We start from the raw sequence: 12,788 nt of genomic DNA on the forward strand, positions 1-12,788 counted from the left end.
GCTTCGAAAGTGTCGCCTTGGCATTATGCCCTGCAGTTTTCAATTGTACCGAGACCCGCAGGACGATGACACAACATCACAAGCACGGGCTCTGGCCAATAGCGCTTAGGCCACGTGAAGTGATCAGGGCCGCTGATTAATTAGCACTGCATTACTTTTTTTTCTTTGCTGGCTGTTCATCATCTTTAGAAAGATGCGAATGATCTCCCAATCTTGCGCTCTCCTTTCCCTTTCTCCTTGAAATCCGCCTGGTGTATACTCAAACACGCTTTTAGACACTTACATTTTTACACACACAGACGCACAAGCACGCACGCTTTACAGCTTTGCTCTGCTCTCGATTTAATCCGCACCATATTTTTGACCGGGGCATCACCTTTGGTTCCAACCAACCCAGACAGACGCTACTAGGCTTGTATGCTTCGCTGCACCATTGGTTTTTCCAGACATAGAATTGCACTTTTACCACCGCTCGCGCTCACCAACACACTCACTAGAGGGCTCGCTCCATTGAAGAGATACACAGCAGCATCGGCCTTTCAAAGACTGCCAAAGATGCCAGAGGAACTTACCAACACTAGCTGTGCGATGGTCACTTCTGCCGAGATTGGAACCAAACGCGAGGGCTCGCCCGTCCACGACAATGTCATAGCAGCAGAGGGCACAGGACCCACCGACGTTGAGCCCCAACCCGAGCAGAAGCGCAAAAAGCTGGAGCACAACGCTGGTAACCGCAACCGCAAGCCCCGGGTTGTGCGCAAGTCCAGCGCCGATGAGACTGTGCTCGACACGATAGATATGCTTCTTCGCAGCACCTGGGCCGAGGGGCGCGCCGAGACAAACTCCGAGGAGGCCCCCGAGGCATTTGGCTGGGAGGCCGGCGACAAGCAGGGCGAGGCTGAATTTTGCCGCGCAGCACCGGTGCCCGCCAAACTTGCCGGTGGTGCCGAGGACGAGTGCGAATTTGAAGTATACGTGCACGAGCTAACCGAGCGCGGAGTCGGAGTGGCAACCCGCGAGTCGGCAGCCGAGCTGCGCGAGATGGTCACTGCGGGCAAGCGGCCTTGGGCCTTTGCTGTGTCGTTCACCCTGCGTGGCGAAAGGGTCAGGATAAGGTCGGTACGGCACGAGTGGGGGTACACGCACACCGATCTGCTGGAGGTCACAGAAAAGTCGCCGCTGCGCATAGAGGCGCCGTGCCAGTACTACGGCAAATGCTCCGGTTGCCAGCTACAGCACATTGGCTATGCTGATCAGCTGGTTTTTAAGCGCCAGGTGGTTGAGCGCGCGCTCATGCAGGCCAACACCCTGTTTGCCAAGCTGCCTGTGTCCGAGGTCTCGCAGTCGCCGCTGCCGTTTGGTTATCGAACCAAGTTGACGCCGCACTTTGACATCCGCAAGGACACGCCGCCAGAACAGGTTGCAATTGGCTTTGGCATGGCCGGCCAGCGCCGCGTCCTGGACATCGAGGACTGTATGATTGGCACAGACGCTGTTCGCAGCGGAACAACAAAGGCGCGCGAGGTTGCGAGGGCCAAGATGGACACGTACAAGCGCGGGGCGACGCTGCTTGTGCGCGAGACGAACGTGCCCAAGGGCGATCCCAAGGGCGATGTCACCACCATCCCGGCGTCTGACCTTGTCAAGGACTTTATCCTGGAGCCCAAGGCGTGGGTCACCGATGTGGTCGGCGACCTGAAGTTCCGCTATCCGGCGTCATCGTTTTTCCAGAACAACGCCTCGATCCTCCCTGCGTTCACTGGCTATGTGCGCGACGAGCTGAGCAGTTGGAACCAACGGCTTTCAGCCTCCGAGGGCGGCCCGAGAGCAATCACTCATCTAGTCGACGCGTACTGCGGGTCAGGGCTGTTTGGAATCGCGTGCCACGCCGACTTTGAGCGGGTCGTGGGCATTGAAATCTCCAACGAGTCCATCTCGTGCGCCAACGACAACGCAAAGATGAACGGCGCCGACAACTGTGACTTTCTCCTGGGCGACGCGTCAAAGATATTTGACAAGGTTGCCGCCAGTCCAAGAAGCACTGCTGTGATTATCGACCCCCCGCGCAAGGGAAGCAACCCCGACTTCCTGGACCAGCTGATAGCCTACGGCCCTCAGGTCATTGTGTACATTGCCTGCGGTGTGCCCGCGCAGGCAAGGGACATCAACCACATGTTCAGCAGAGGTGCAATAGCCGTTGACGGAGCCACTGCGTCAGTAGAGACAAAACCGACTGCCGTGTACCGAATCACACGCATACAGCCGTTCGATCTCTTTCCGCAGACTTTCCACGTCGAGAACATTGTCACGCTTGTTCGCCAGGACTAGGTGCGGGACCAGGCCTAGGGCCAGAGCAGCACAAGCCATGTGGGGGATCGTTGGCCGCGTCTACGGCGCTGCAAGCCAGCACACAGTAGCACCGCGGTGTCAACACAAAAAGACAGCCCACCATCGTTTCTTGATTACACTTTGCTCGAGAAGGCTAATATAATGGCTATTTCACGGACGCTTATTAAAATCCGGTCTGTTTAGTTTTGTTTTATTTCGACTCTTCATCGCGGTCTTAATTTTTATATTTAATTTACTCTGCTGTGAGCTGCGCAACCCACCACTCAATACAAAGTATAGTTTACAGGCAATCTTCATTATTCCCCACCACATCATATAATATATCACATAGTATCATATCAGAAGCACCGCCAGCAATGTTCACCTGCGTAGGGGCGCGACGCCGGGCCACGGTATCGGATTCGCGAAACACGAGCAGCCATAGCAGGCTTGTCAGCGTGAACGACGGGGGTCCGTGCCACTGGTCTAGGGAAGCACAGCTAAGCAGTGACGAGCAAAGCAGGGCCGCGTGGTTCTTATTTGAAGCCAATCCGCGAGTGCGGATACGCAGGTGGCACTCGAACGAGTGCCATGACCTCAGCACCATACCTGAGAGGGCCAATAGCCGCGCCGTTCTGCGCACCGCCACTACAGCGGTGGCAACAACGCAAGGCCACACGCTGCGAGCGCCACCGCCGGTTGTGCACGCGCCAATGTGCGGGCACAAGCGAATAATGTCGGCACCGGCCGGAAATACGCCAGCACCGGCGCCAACAGCGATGCTGCTTGTAGGTCCAGGGATGCTACATACATCGAGAACACGACCGGCAATGCCTGGGGATGATAATAGAGTCCACACAGCGGCGTGGTCAAGGCGGGCGTCGACTATTTCGACTGTGGATAGCCACATGCACTCGCTGCTTGTGCCTGATGACAGCCAGCCATCTAATAGCATATGCCAGGTCATGGAAGCCGCCAGTGGCAGTGGTCTGTGCGAGTTTCCGCGGTGGGGAAACGCCCCGTCGATAAGCTCGTATCTAATGGCGGATGGCAGCATTAACAGCAGGGCGCCGTTCATGTGCCACTCTGCATCGCGCAGCACTGGCAACAGGGTCTTTGAATCTGGGTCTGGAGCATCTCGATCTTCGAACAGCGCATGGCTGCGGCCGATTCCAAGGGCGCCGCGGCCAAAGACGTCAACATCATCAGCCAAGCCAAGCAGCGAGTGCTTGTTCATCGTAAAATCAAATGACACAATGTGCGAGTGGCGGCCGTCGTGGGATGTCATATAGAATACGCATTTTTGAGGAGCAACCAAAAAAGAAAAAGCAAGAAATAACACGGAATAGCCAATAAAAGCATAATTTGCTGTCTATTGATACTTTAATGTCCATAAAGCTTTTGGCAACGAGTTCGGTACGCAGTCAAAGTAGACTGTGCAACCTTTTCGAAGGCCAGGCTGGCGGCCTGGGCGTGCAGCACTGAAGCAAATTCAAACTCAATCGAGAAATGGACAAGCGTGCTTGGGCTGCTGCTGTTCACAAACGCGCTTTTCGGGAGCCCGGCTGCTGCACTGGATCCGTCTGACTGCGACAGCTCCCACACAGTCTTCATGTGCTTGAATATTCCGCCTCCGGGAGCAGCGGTGGCCACGATGCGCCACGGCTTATCCAGTCTTACAAACGACGTGTAGCGTTCCTGCAAGGGTGGGTACCCAATTACGAGCTCGGCATCAAAGCTTTGGCTGTCTGCGTCGCCTAGAATCAAAGCCGGCACCGTTCGCCGCGTGTTGGGCAGCACTGTCGAAGCGAGGCACATCGGCACAAACTTGTGGTACTTTTCGACGTCGGCAACCACGTTGAAGATCTGCTCCGGTGTATAATTAAAGATGCCGGTATCATTGTAAACTTTCTTTGTTGAGAAAGACGGAAGCGATGGCAGTAGGAACCCGCGCGAGCCACCCTGTAACTTGGCCACACCATTCACAGCGTGAGCCAGTCGCCGCGAAAAAATTGAATTCATGGTGCGTCTTAGTACTGTCACTCAAAGTCAATAGGTTTAAAAGCAGCCCAACTGTATGTAGAAGTGCGAGGGCGTGCGGCGCAGAGATTTTACTATATAAGTGGCGAAAGTAAAAATAATTTGGTCCGGCAGAGGCGAGATAAAGCGAAAAGAGCCGAGATCAAAGAATGATGAGCTAAGGTAATTGAGAGCCCAAAAAATAAAATAAAAAATTGATGCGTTCGTTAGCACGGGAATTCTGACATGCTATCCCATTACTTGAAGCGCAGCGTGGTTTTGAAATCCTCACAACCCTCCGGAGAGCGGAGGCGCGCGCAATCTGGCCAGCACTTGTTCGTTGTCTACCCGCATTTATCGCAAATACCCCTCACATATATTCTTTTACATTACGAAACGCTCCGACCTTCTGTACCTCTACATTGGCGCCCGTTCATATATCTGCATTACCCATGACCAGCAACAATGACGGTAAGTTGGCAGCTGTCTGTGTTAGTTTAGGTCTCTAGAGAGCCCACAGCCTCAGTCTTTTCAATTTTTCTCAACCAAATTTTTTGTTTGTCCCTGTAGAAAGCATTATACGTAGCCGACTGATTGTTGAAGACCGGCCACTCAGGCGCTGTCTGCAGCAACTGTCGACTATGTGCGCACAGTATGAAAAAATGAGCCCTGGGGAGACCCAAGCGGCGGGAGCGCGCGTCTTGCAGGAGGTTCGGTGGTTTCGCCATACATCACAGGTGGCTGTGCAGAGCCAGCGCCGCTGTGAGAAGGAGCTGCACACATACTCCAAACGAAAGCGTGGCCTGGAGGACGCAATTACCGAAGGCGACGCTGACGTCGAGCGCCTCGGCGACAGGCTCGAGGAATCACGCAGCCACAAGTGCCACCGCATTGCATACGACGAAATTGCGGCTGAGGCTAACAAGTACCCTTCGCGCCAGAAGCTGCAGCTCGAGATTGATGAGCTGAACAACGAGATCGAGCAGCTGCGCCAAGAGGAGGCAGCGCATGATACGGTTGTTGCCTCGCTCCGCACGCAGTACGCGACCGTGCACGAAGAGCTACGGCGCTTGGCCGATATGTCTGCGACCGCACTGAGCACGCAGGACCTGGGCATAATCATGGCTGATGCTGATGGGGATGCCGAGCCACATCCTTCCATCGGCGTCTCACCTGCCACTCCGCATCAACCAGGGAACGCCCACCCAGTGTTTGGCTCGCCAGCCGATGACATGCCGTTGGGCGCTCGCGACGATGATGAAGATGACGACGACGACAAGGATACACACGGTAAGGCTGACGATAATGGTGAATGCAACGCAGGCACTCGTAATCCTAATAGCGAAGGCACTGACAACGAGGAGGATGGCGCGTTGGACACAGCTGACGACAACGACGACGACGACGATGAAGACAACAACGTCAACGCCAATGTCAGCGTCGGTGTCCCTGCCCAGAGCCCCAAGAGCCCCGACGAAGGGGGCATTGTCTCGGAGGAAGAGGAGGAGGGGGAATGTGAGGACGAGGAGGGTGAGCTGCTGGGATAACAGCATAGAGGCATAACGATATAACGGCGCAACTGCTGTGCTATCAATGTGCATTACTTTTTTACTTCAAATGTTAAATATTTAGTACACTTTGCTCACTTGATTAAGGCCAACCCGAAGCAAACTCCGTCCATCAAAAGCAGGCTGGGCCGTTAGGCAGAACATGGTGTGAACTCATTTATTTATACTGTTCAGGCGGCGGCGCCGCCGCTGCCGGCTGGGTCCACCGTCCAACAGCGCCAAGCGGGTGCTGCTTAGGCATTGGCCCTGCTGTTGCTGTGGAACACTGTGGCCGTGCTGTCATTTGGCTGAGATTCGGCGTTACAGACAACGCTGCCTTTTGTAAATGCATATTGTATGCAAAGTCATCATCATAAGCACCATGCCGCAGTCGCTTGGCTGGGTTTGCGTCGATGCAGCGCGAAAAGCTCAGCCGCCGATTCGGGGGCGCTGGATGTGATTCCATCTGTATCGGACGCTGATAAGGCGATTTTGAAAGCGCCAAGGCGCGTATCGCGGGCGGTGTTGCTAGCATGAGAATCGTGCGCGCGACCTCGTTATCGCTATCGCTACCTTCATCATCTTTGCTGTCTCGAGACTGCGTTGGCGAGGTGCGCGGCAGTAGCTGCGGCGACAGTGGAGTGACAAGCTGGTGTTGCGCTGTGGAATTCACTGAATGATATAACTCGCAAACCCTATTTTGTTCAGGAACAGTTGGCAAGTCCACTGCACTGCCTTGCTGCAATGTGCTACTGTGACCACGCGTTGTGTCATCTCCAAGCAGAGCCTCACTGTACATTCCTGAATGGCTGCCTTGTGAGTAGGAGTGAGAACGCCCACTCATCAAACGCGACCGAAACATCCGTCTTGGGCAATGCATCTCGAGAGACTCAGCATGGACAAGCGGAAGCAAAAAAGTTCTGTCACGAGCCTTTGCGTGTTGTAATTGGTGGTTGGCGTTGGGAATGATGGCTGACAGCGAGCACCCTATGTCGCGCTCGATTGCTGCGCGTGCCTGCCGGAGCCGCGCGCGCATCCGCTGGACTATCTACAAGTAGTTATGGATGTTTGCAGTTCAGTACAACAAAATGAGCCAAAGATGTTTAGTTGAAAAGTACTGTTACAAAAACAGTCGATACGTGCGCTCTTTTCTAAGACGTGTTACCTGATATGACGATGGGCTGCGCGGTGGTGATGGTGCTGTTGCTGCTGTTAACCGCCGCCGAATCACATACAGGTTTGGCGGGCGCGCCTGTGGCCGTAATTCTGGCGAGTTGGGATTCATTGTACAGTGTAAAAGAAGCCTGCTTGAATAATGGTGCAGAATGAAAGCCTTGCCAAAAGTGAACGAGCAGAATAAAGGAGCAAAACATAAAACGAGGATGGATGTTGTGGAGTGGAGAGCAGAAAGGGTCTCGCGTTTTTCTTGTGTTTATATTTTTATTTACCAACGCGACATAGCAGCCTTTGCCTCAACTCTCATGTTTTTTACGAGCTGTCACTCAGCGATTCCTTGGTATCTATGCACCGACACCGACGTCAATGCCGACGTCACCATCAAAATCACCATCAACATCAGTGCCAGCTGTCAAGACGCTGATGATGATGATGTTGACGACGATATTGGATGTTGGATGTTGGATGTCGCTGCCATGGCGAGAAATATTTACAGAGCAAGTGGCGTTCGGATGACGGTAAAAATGCAATTGCAAAACAAAACAAAAGATGAGAAAAAATAAACATTACTAGGACTGGTGGCTTGAGGCGAGCAGCTGGGCGCGGCAGTGCCGTGCGTTGCGCGCTACGTGTTATTAATTGGAAAATATTAGTTGTGAGCGGGCCGGATTGTGCAGTACCAATGAGGTTTGCAAATGAATCCGCGGGTGAAAGCAATGCAAAGGGCGCTTCTCGCTCTCAGAAATTGCGATTTACTCGGTTGTGGCGGTAGGTAAAGCCAATAAAGGCGGCTGGGTCAATGGCCTCGTTGGCCGGCTGGCTGTCAACCAGCGTGTCCAACTCCTTGCGCTTGTTGTACACATCGCGGTACAGCTCCATGTCATTGGGATTCGAAAAGTCGTCAAAGTACGCCTTGTCAGTCTCAGATTGCAGCTCAGGCACAAACGGCGGCTGCTCAGTAGCCCGAAGACTCCCCATCGCCATGCCGCGGAAGTACGGGTGCGCCATGGCTTCGTTGACTGAGCACAAGCGCTCAGAGCGATGGCTGACCAGGCGCGAGATCAGGTCCCACGCATCGGGGCGGAGGTTTTCTTCGGCCTCCTGTGAGTCGAACTCGGGGCGGTGGAATGCCTTGCTCCAGTGGTATACGTTGCGCCAGACATCATCGGCTGAGGGTCCGGTGAATGGAGCGTAACTGGCGAGGAACTCATACAGAATGCAGCCAAGCGACCAGTAGTCGACACGAAAGTCATAACCCAAGTGTGCATCGCCGAGCTGGGGGTTGGCCGGAGGCGCGCTGGGGGCGGCGGCGGCAGCAGCTCCGCCCTGCTGTTGCTGTTGCTGCTGTTGCTGTTGCTTCTTTTTCTTTTTCTGTTGGTCCATAACCAGCGACGTGTACAGGATTTCGGGCGCCATGTAGTCGGGCGAGCCAACGATAGAGTATGCGCGGGGCATCTCGTCCTGGCGCATGCTCTTGTAAAAGCTGCGCTTCTCGCTGGACGAGTGGTATATGATTTCCTGGTCCTTGACCTTGTCAAGCTTTTTCTTCATGGCCTCCAGTGTGGGGCGGCTCAAGTGTCCGTGCGACAGCCCAAAGTCGGTCAGCTTAATATGACCCATGGCATCAACCAAAAAGTTCTCGGGCTTGAGGTCGCGGTGGAAGTAGCCAAACGAGTGCAGCGCAGCAACAGCCACGATCATCTCTGCAATGTAGAAACGGGCAATCTGATGGCGCAGTATACCGTTTTGGTTAAGAAGTGTGCGCACGTCGCCGCCAGGAACGTACTCCATGGCCAGGTACAGCGATTGTTGGTCCTGGAATGAGTACAGCAGCTTGACCAGCCATTCAGACTTTGAGGTGCGCAGAATGTCGCGCTCTGTCAGAATGTGCTGCACCTCGCCCAGTTTGACGAGCAGCTTCTTGGCCATCTTCTTCAGTGCACAGACCTCGCCAGTGTCGCGCTTTCGTGCCAGAAACACTTGCCCGTAGCCGCCCTGGCCAATCTGCGCCAGAATGTCAAACTCGCGCTCACGCGTGCGGTTGCGGCGGCGGCGCAGAATGGAGGACTCGTTGACACAGTGGGTAGTCCACGAGTCCTGCACATGCTGGCGAGTGGTTTGCACGCTGCGAATGGCATTCTTAAAGTCCTCTAGGCGCCGTCGCCGGTTGGCAATGTATGTCAGATGGTCGACGTAGTATTCAAGGAAATATACCTGGGCGGCCTCAACCTTGCGTCGGATTGCTGGGTCAATAGTGTCAAGGAATGCGTTGCGCCGGGTCATAGACCCTGCTGCGTTGTGGGTGCCACCGCTGCTGCTTCCCATGACGCCGAGGCCAACTCCGCCGGCTGCTTCGTTGCCGCCTCCAACCGGCCGTGCGAATGCACCGGGAGAATCAACGACCATCCCTTCGCCCAAATCGGCGCGGGCACCATTTGCGTTTGTGTTGCAATTGGCGATGTTGTTGGTCGTAGGATTCTGGCGCATCCTACGGACCTGCTGGGAGAGGAGCACACTGTTGCTGTTGGCGTTCTGCGACGAGAACTGGCTGGGTGGTGAGTGCTGGCCGATGATGGCCTGGTGAATGGTCGGGGCGGCCTGCTGATAGCTGTGATGTTGCTGCTGCTGTCCTGCGCTGTGGTGATGGTTCACCAACTGTGCGTATTGCTGTGGCTGCGGCTGCGGCTGCGACTGCTGTTGCTGGTGGTAGTACACCTGCTGCTGCTGCTGAGGGTGGTGGATTGCAGCTGCGTTTCCGGCGGATGGTGCTGAAAACATATGATGCATCATGCCGTCAGCGGGCGCAAAAGCGACCGATGGGTGATGGTCCTGGTCATAGTCCATCCCCTGTGCCATGTGGTTCGACATTCTATTAATACTATTATTGGCGCTGGTTATCGTGCTGGTGATATGGTAGAGTGCGTATGGAAATATAGATAAATGCGATGTTTCTTGGAGGAAAGAGTAGCGACTGGCGAAGAAGCAGACTCAAGAGTCAATAGACAAAATAAAGTGCCAAAAAATGGAATGGAATGGCAAAAACAAAAATGTAAACAAAGAAAGGAGAAGGGGGATTGGCCAAAGCAAGAGCACAATACACCAGTTTCCTTCACTTGCTGTCGGATTTTCAAGCGTAGAGTGCAGCCAAATTGGCAAGTGAAAGAATGGAAACATTTCGGAAACCCAGTCCATATAAGTAAACAGGAGCGGTGACTTTTATGGAAAGTAAACCTTTTTAGTCGGCTGCCTGGAGACTAGTATTAGCGGAGATCTTGAGCTTGAGCTTTATTCTTGGAACCTTTTTTCAGGCTGTGTTGCAGAAATAACTGTTGCTGGGGTCTTGAATATGAGCTTGGTTCTTTGACTCTACACTCATCCTTTTTTGTTGAATAGGATCTTTGATGGACTTGGAAGGTGTCACTGCGGCGTAGTACGCATCAGCATCCTTCAAGTCGTCGACGCACTGCTTGGCTGTGACACCGCTTGGCTTTTACTTGTTGATGTCGTGGTCAATTGGCATACCATAGGCATACTGGATCTGCAGGAATTTATCGTTGGTGCACCGCAGCAGGCCGCGGCAAAGATTCTCTCAGCGATTTTGCCGACGAGCTCGATTGGCCCGCATCTGATACTGAAAGTTGCTGTTACCATTGCTCTCTGTCCAACGCATTGTGTTTCTCCCGCTGCCGGATCTTGCGCTATATCTTGACCTTCCCCTTTGGCCATCCACACTTGGCGCCGTAAGTCCTGATGATGTTGGCTGATAGGGAACCAACAGACTGCAGCTGATCAGTTTCAGTGTCACTGTCCATGCACTTGGGCTTGAGTTTGCAGTTGGACTTGCTGACTTTGTGTGGATTAAGCACTCAGTGATGTTTCTCTAACTCGAAGTGGCATGCCGGTCAGAACTTGGACGTCGGGAACTTGCCGATTAGGAACACTTTGAAGCCGTGTCGCAGCAGCATCTCGCACCTTCCGGGGTCAATGAACACAGCACGATTGATCCAGCCGAGAATGTCATTAGACATCAGGTCGTCGATGTAAGGGAACCGGCTGTCCCACTTCTTCCGCTTTCGTTTTTAACACTTTTTCGACATTAGCAGCTGTCCCAACATCAACACCCTTCCAAATCTGCTTGTGTTTTTAGGGACACTTGCTTTGACAGCAGGTTGAGCGGCGGACCAGTACTTTTTATAACATTTTTTGCAAATATATTAGAATTCTAATAAATCGAATGCGACGAAAACAGGGGACCCGCCTATATAAAAAACGTGACCTCAATAAGCAAAATCTGAATAAATCAAGTCAAAAGTCCAGAAATTACGAAAATAAACTGATTCCCATCACAACGGTGTAGGTGGGTGTAGTGCATGTTTAAATTGTTTTTTTCCCAGATTTTTGGCAAGGGCCATTATCACGTGTGTGTATCATTCACCGCATTACAACTATATATATTTTGTGACCAATACTCGTTGCAGCGAGCAGCATTTAGCGTTATCACATTTCAAGGCAGATCGCGCTTCGCTTCAATTTGGACTCCTCTCTTTGTTCTCCACTTTGACTTTTTGCGTTATACAAATCATAAGGGCCTTAATTCGCACGCGTGTGTTTGCAATCAGAACTGAAATCCCAAATCTCACAACACAGAACTCGACTCGACAATGCATTGGCTACTGTGGGTGCTGCTCATAGATGGCAGCCTGGGGATTTGCGCGCAGTTTTTGCGAAAGGTCAACTATTACCGGCGGTTCGTGCACTATATCTTGTGCGCGATCCTCGCGTCAACAGTCGGCATCCTGGTGTCCCCGGTGTTCTGGGCGATTGGGAAGCAGGCGTCGGGCAACTGGGTGGTGGCGCGCACGTTCTACTACCTGTCGCTGGTGGTGCTGGGCATCAAGGTCGAAATTGAGGGCGAAGAGATTCTGCACCGGGCGCAGCCCTGTGTACTGGTGGGCAACCACCAGTCGGTATTTGATTTGATCATGCTCGGGCGCGTGTTTCCCAAGCAGACGGTGATGCTGGCCAAGAAGGCCGTGTCGTACTACCCGTTCGTCGGGTGGTTCATGCGGCTCTCCGCGGACATTTTTATCTCGCGCGGCAGCAAGCAGTCGGCCAGCGACATGTTCAAGAAGGCGTCGGAGGAGCTGCGGTCGAAGAATGTGTCGGTGTGGTTCTTCCCCGAGGGCACCCGCGGGCGCTTCGACGACGGGCCCAACCTTCTGCCGTTCAAGGTCGGCGCGTTCCTGCTGGCGTACCACGCCAAGGTGCCCGTGGTGCCTGTGGTTGTTATGGACATTCACAACCTGTACAATAAGCGGCGGCTGTGGAGCTCGGGCGGCACGCTCAAAATCAAGATCCTGGAGCCGGTGCCGATGGCTGACGTGCGTGAGGAGGACCTCAAGGACATCATGAACGCCACCCGCGACCGCATGCTGGCCGAGCTCAAGAAGATCTCGCCCGAGCGCATTGAGAACTGAGCGGCAGCACGCCCGCCGACGTTATTTTTATTAGCCTAATTTTATAACCAATAGACGTGACATTTCGAAACACAGTTGGATGAGCAGATGGCTGGCTAAAGAGTTTTGGTCCGGCACCCGGAAATAGCGCAACAATTGCCACTGCCACTGCCACTGCCATTGTTCCCTGCTGGCGCCCAAGCATACGGTGCGGGCCGCCCGCCTGCCCGCCACACTTTTCATTGTCTTTTTTTTGTTTTAG

At 53.6% G+C, this 12,788-nt stretch overlaps 7 protein-coding genes across 7 annotated transcripts; 3 read left to right on the top strand and 4 right to left on the bottom strand.

Moving 5' to 3' along the window:
* Window positions 1-237: 237 nt before the first annotated feature.
* Window positions 238-2,610, top strand: BX661DRAFT_182127 (S-adenosyl-L-methionine-dependent methyltransferase). The gene has a single exon (XM_051535895.1). The coding sequence runs from the start codon at window positions 418-420 to the stop codon at window positions 2,326-2,328; it is 1,911 nt and encodes a 636-aa protein (XP_051391972.1). The 5' UTR covers window positions 238-417; the 3' UTR covers window positions 2,329-2,610.
* A 19-nt stretch (window positions 2,611-2,629) lies between these two features.
* Window positions 2,630-3,616, bottom strand: BX661DRAFT_198234 (uncharacterized protein; the record flags this gene model as incomplete). Its single annotated transcript, XM_051538207.1, has 1 exon — window positions 2,630-3,616. The coding sequence occupies one exon, from the start codon at window positions 3,614-3,616 to the stop codon at window positions 2,630-2,632; it is 987 nt and encodes a 328-aa protein (XP_051391973.1).
* Window positions 3,617-3,711: 95 nt separating this feature from the next.
* Window positions 3,712-4,523, bottom strand: BX661DRAFT_211811 (uncharacterized protein; the record flags this gene model as incomplete). Its single annotated transcript, XM_051538732.1, has 1 exon — window positions 3,712-4,523. The coding sequence occupies exon 1, from the start codon at window positions 4,348-4,350 to the stop codon at window positions 3,712-3,714; it is 639 nt and encodes a 212-aa protein (XP_051391974.1). The 5' UTR covers window positions 4,351-4,523.
* Window positions 4,524-4,542: 19 nt separating this feature from the next.
* BX661DRAFT_182130 (uncharacterized protein) lies at window positions 4,543-5,973 on the top strand. The gene is made up of 2 exons (XM_051535896.1): window positions 4,543-4,818; window positions 4,918-5,973. The coding sequence occupies exons 1-2, from the start codon at window positions 4,800-4,802 to the stop codon at window positions 5,892-5,894; spliced, it is 996 nt and encodes a 331-aa protein (XP_051391975.1). The 5' UTR covers window positions 4,543-4,799; the 3' UTR covers window positions 5,895-5,973.
* On the bottom strand, window positions 5,974-7,320 carry BX661DRAFT_182132 (uncharacterized protein; the record flags this gene model as incomplete). The annotated part of the gene is made up of 2 exons (XM_051535897.1): window positions 7,060-7,320; window positions 5,974-6,942 (listed from the first exon to the last, which is right to left on the bottom strand). Coding segments are annotated over exons 1-2 (986 nt in total), but the record flags the coding sequence as incomplete, so codon positions are not given.
* Window positions 7,321-7,808: 488 nt separating this feature from the next.
* On the bottom strand, window positions 7,809-9,353 carry BX661DRAFT_143077 (kinase-like protein; the record flags this gene model as incomplete). The annotated part of the gene is made up of 2 exons (XM_051532981.1): window positions 7,809-8,345; window positions 8,457-9,353. The coding sequence occupies 2 exons, from the start codon at window positions 9,351-9,353 to the stop codon at window positions 7,809-7,811; spliced, it is 1,434 nt and encodes a 477-aa protein (XP_051391977.1).
* Window positions 9,354-11,731: 2,378 nt separating this feature from the next.
* Window positions 11,732-12,547, top strand: BX661DRAFT_193814 (uncharacterized protein; the record flags this gene model as incomplete). The annotated part of the gene is made up of 1 exon (XM_051537812.1): window positions 11,732-12,547. One exon carries the CDS (start codon window positions 11,732-11,734, stop codon window positions 12,545-12,547), a length of 816 nt encoding a protein of 271 aa, XP_051391978.1.
* Window positions 12,548-12,788: the final 241 nt, after the last annotated feature.

This window comes from Kickxella alabastrina (assembly GCF_025024165.1).
Source record: "Kickxella alabastrina strain RSA 675 chromosome Unknown BX661scaffold_10, whole genome shotgun sequence".
Taxonomy (NCBI): domain Eukaryota; kingdom Fungi; phylum Kickxellomycota; class Kickxellomycetes; order Kickxellales; family Kickxellaceae; genus Kickxella; species Kickxella alabastrina.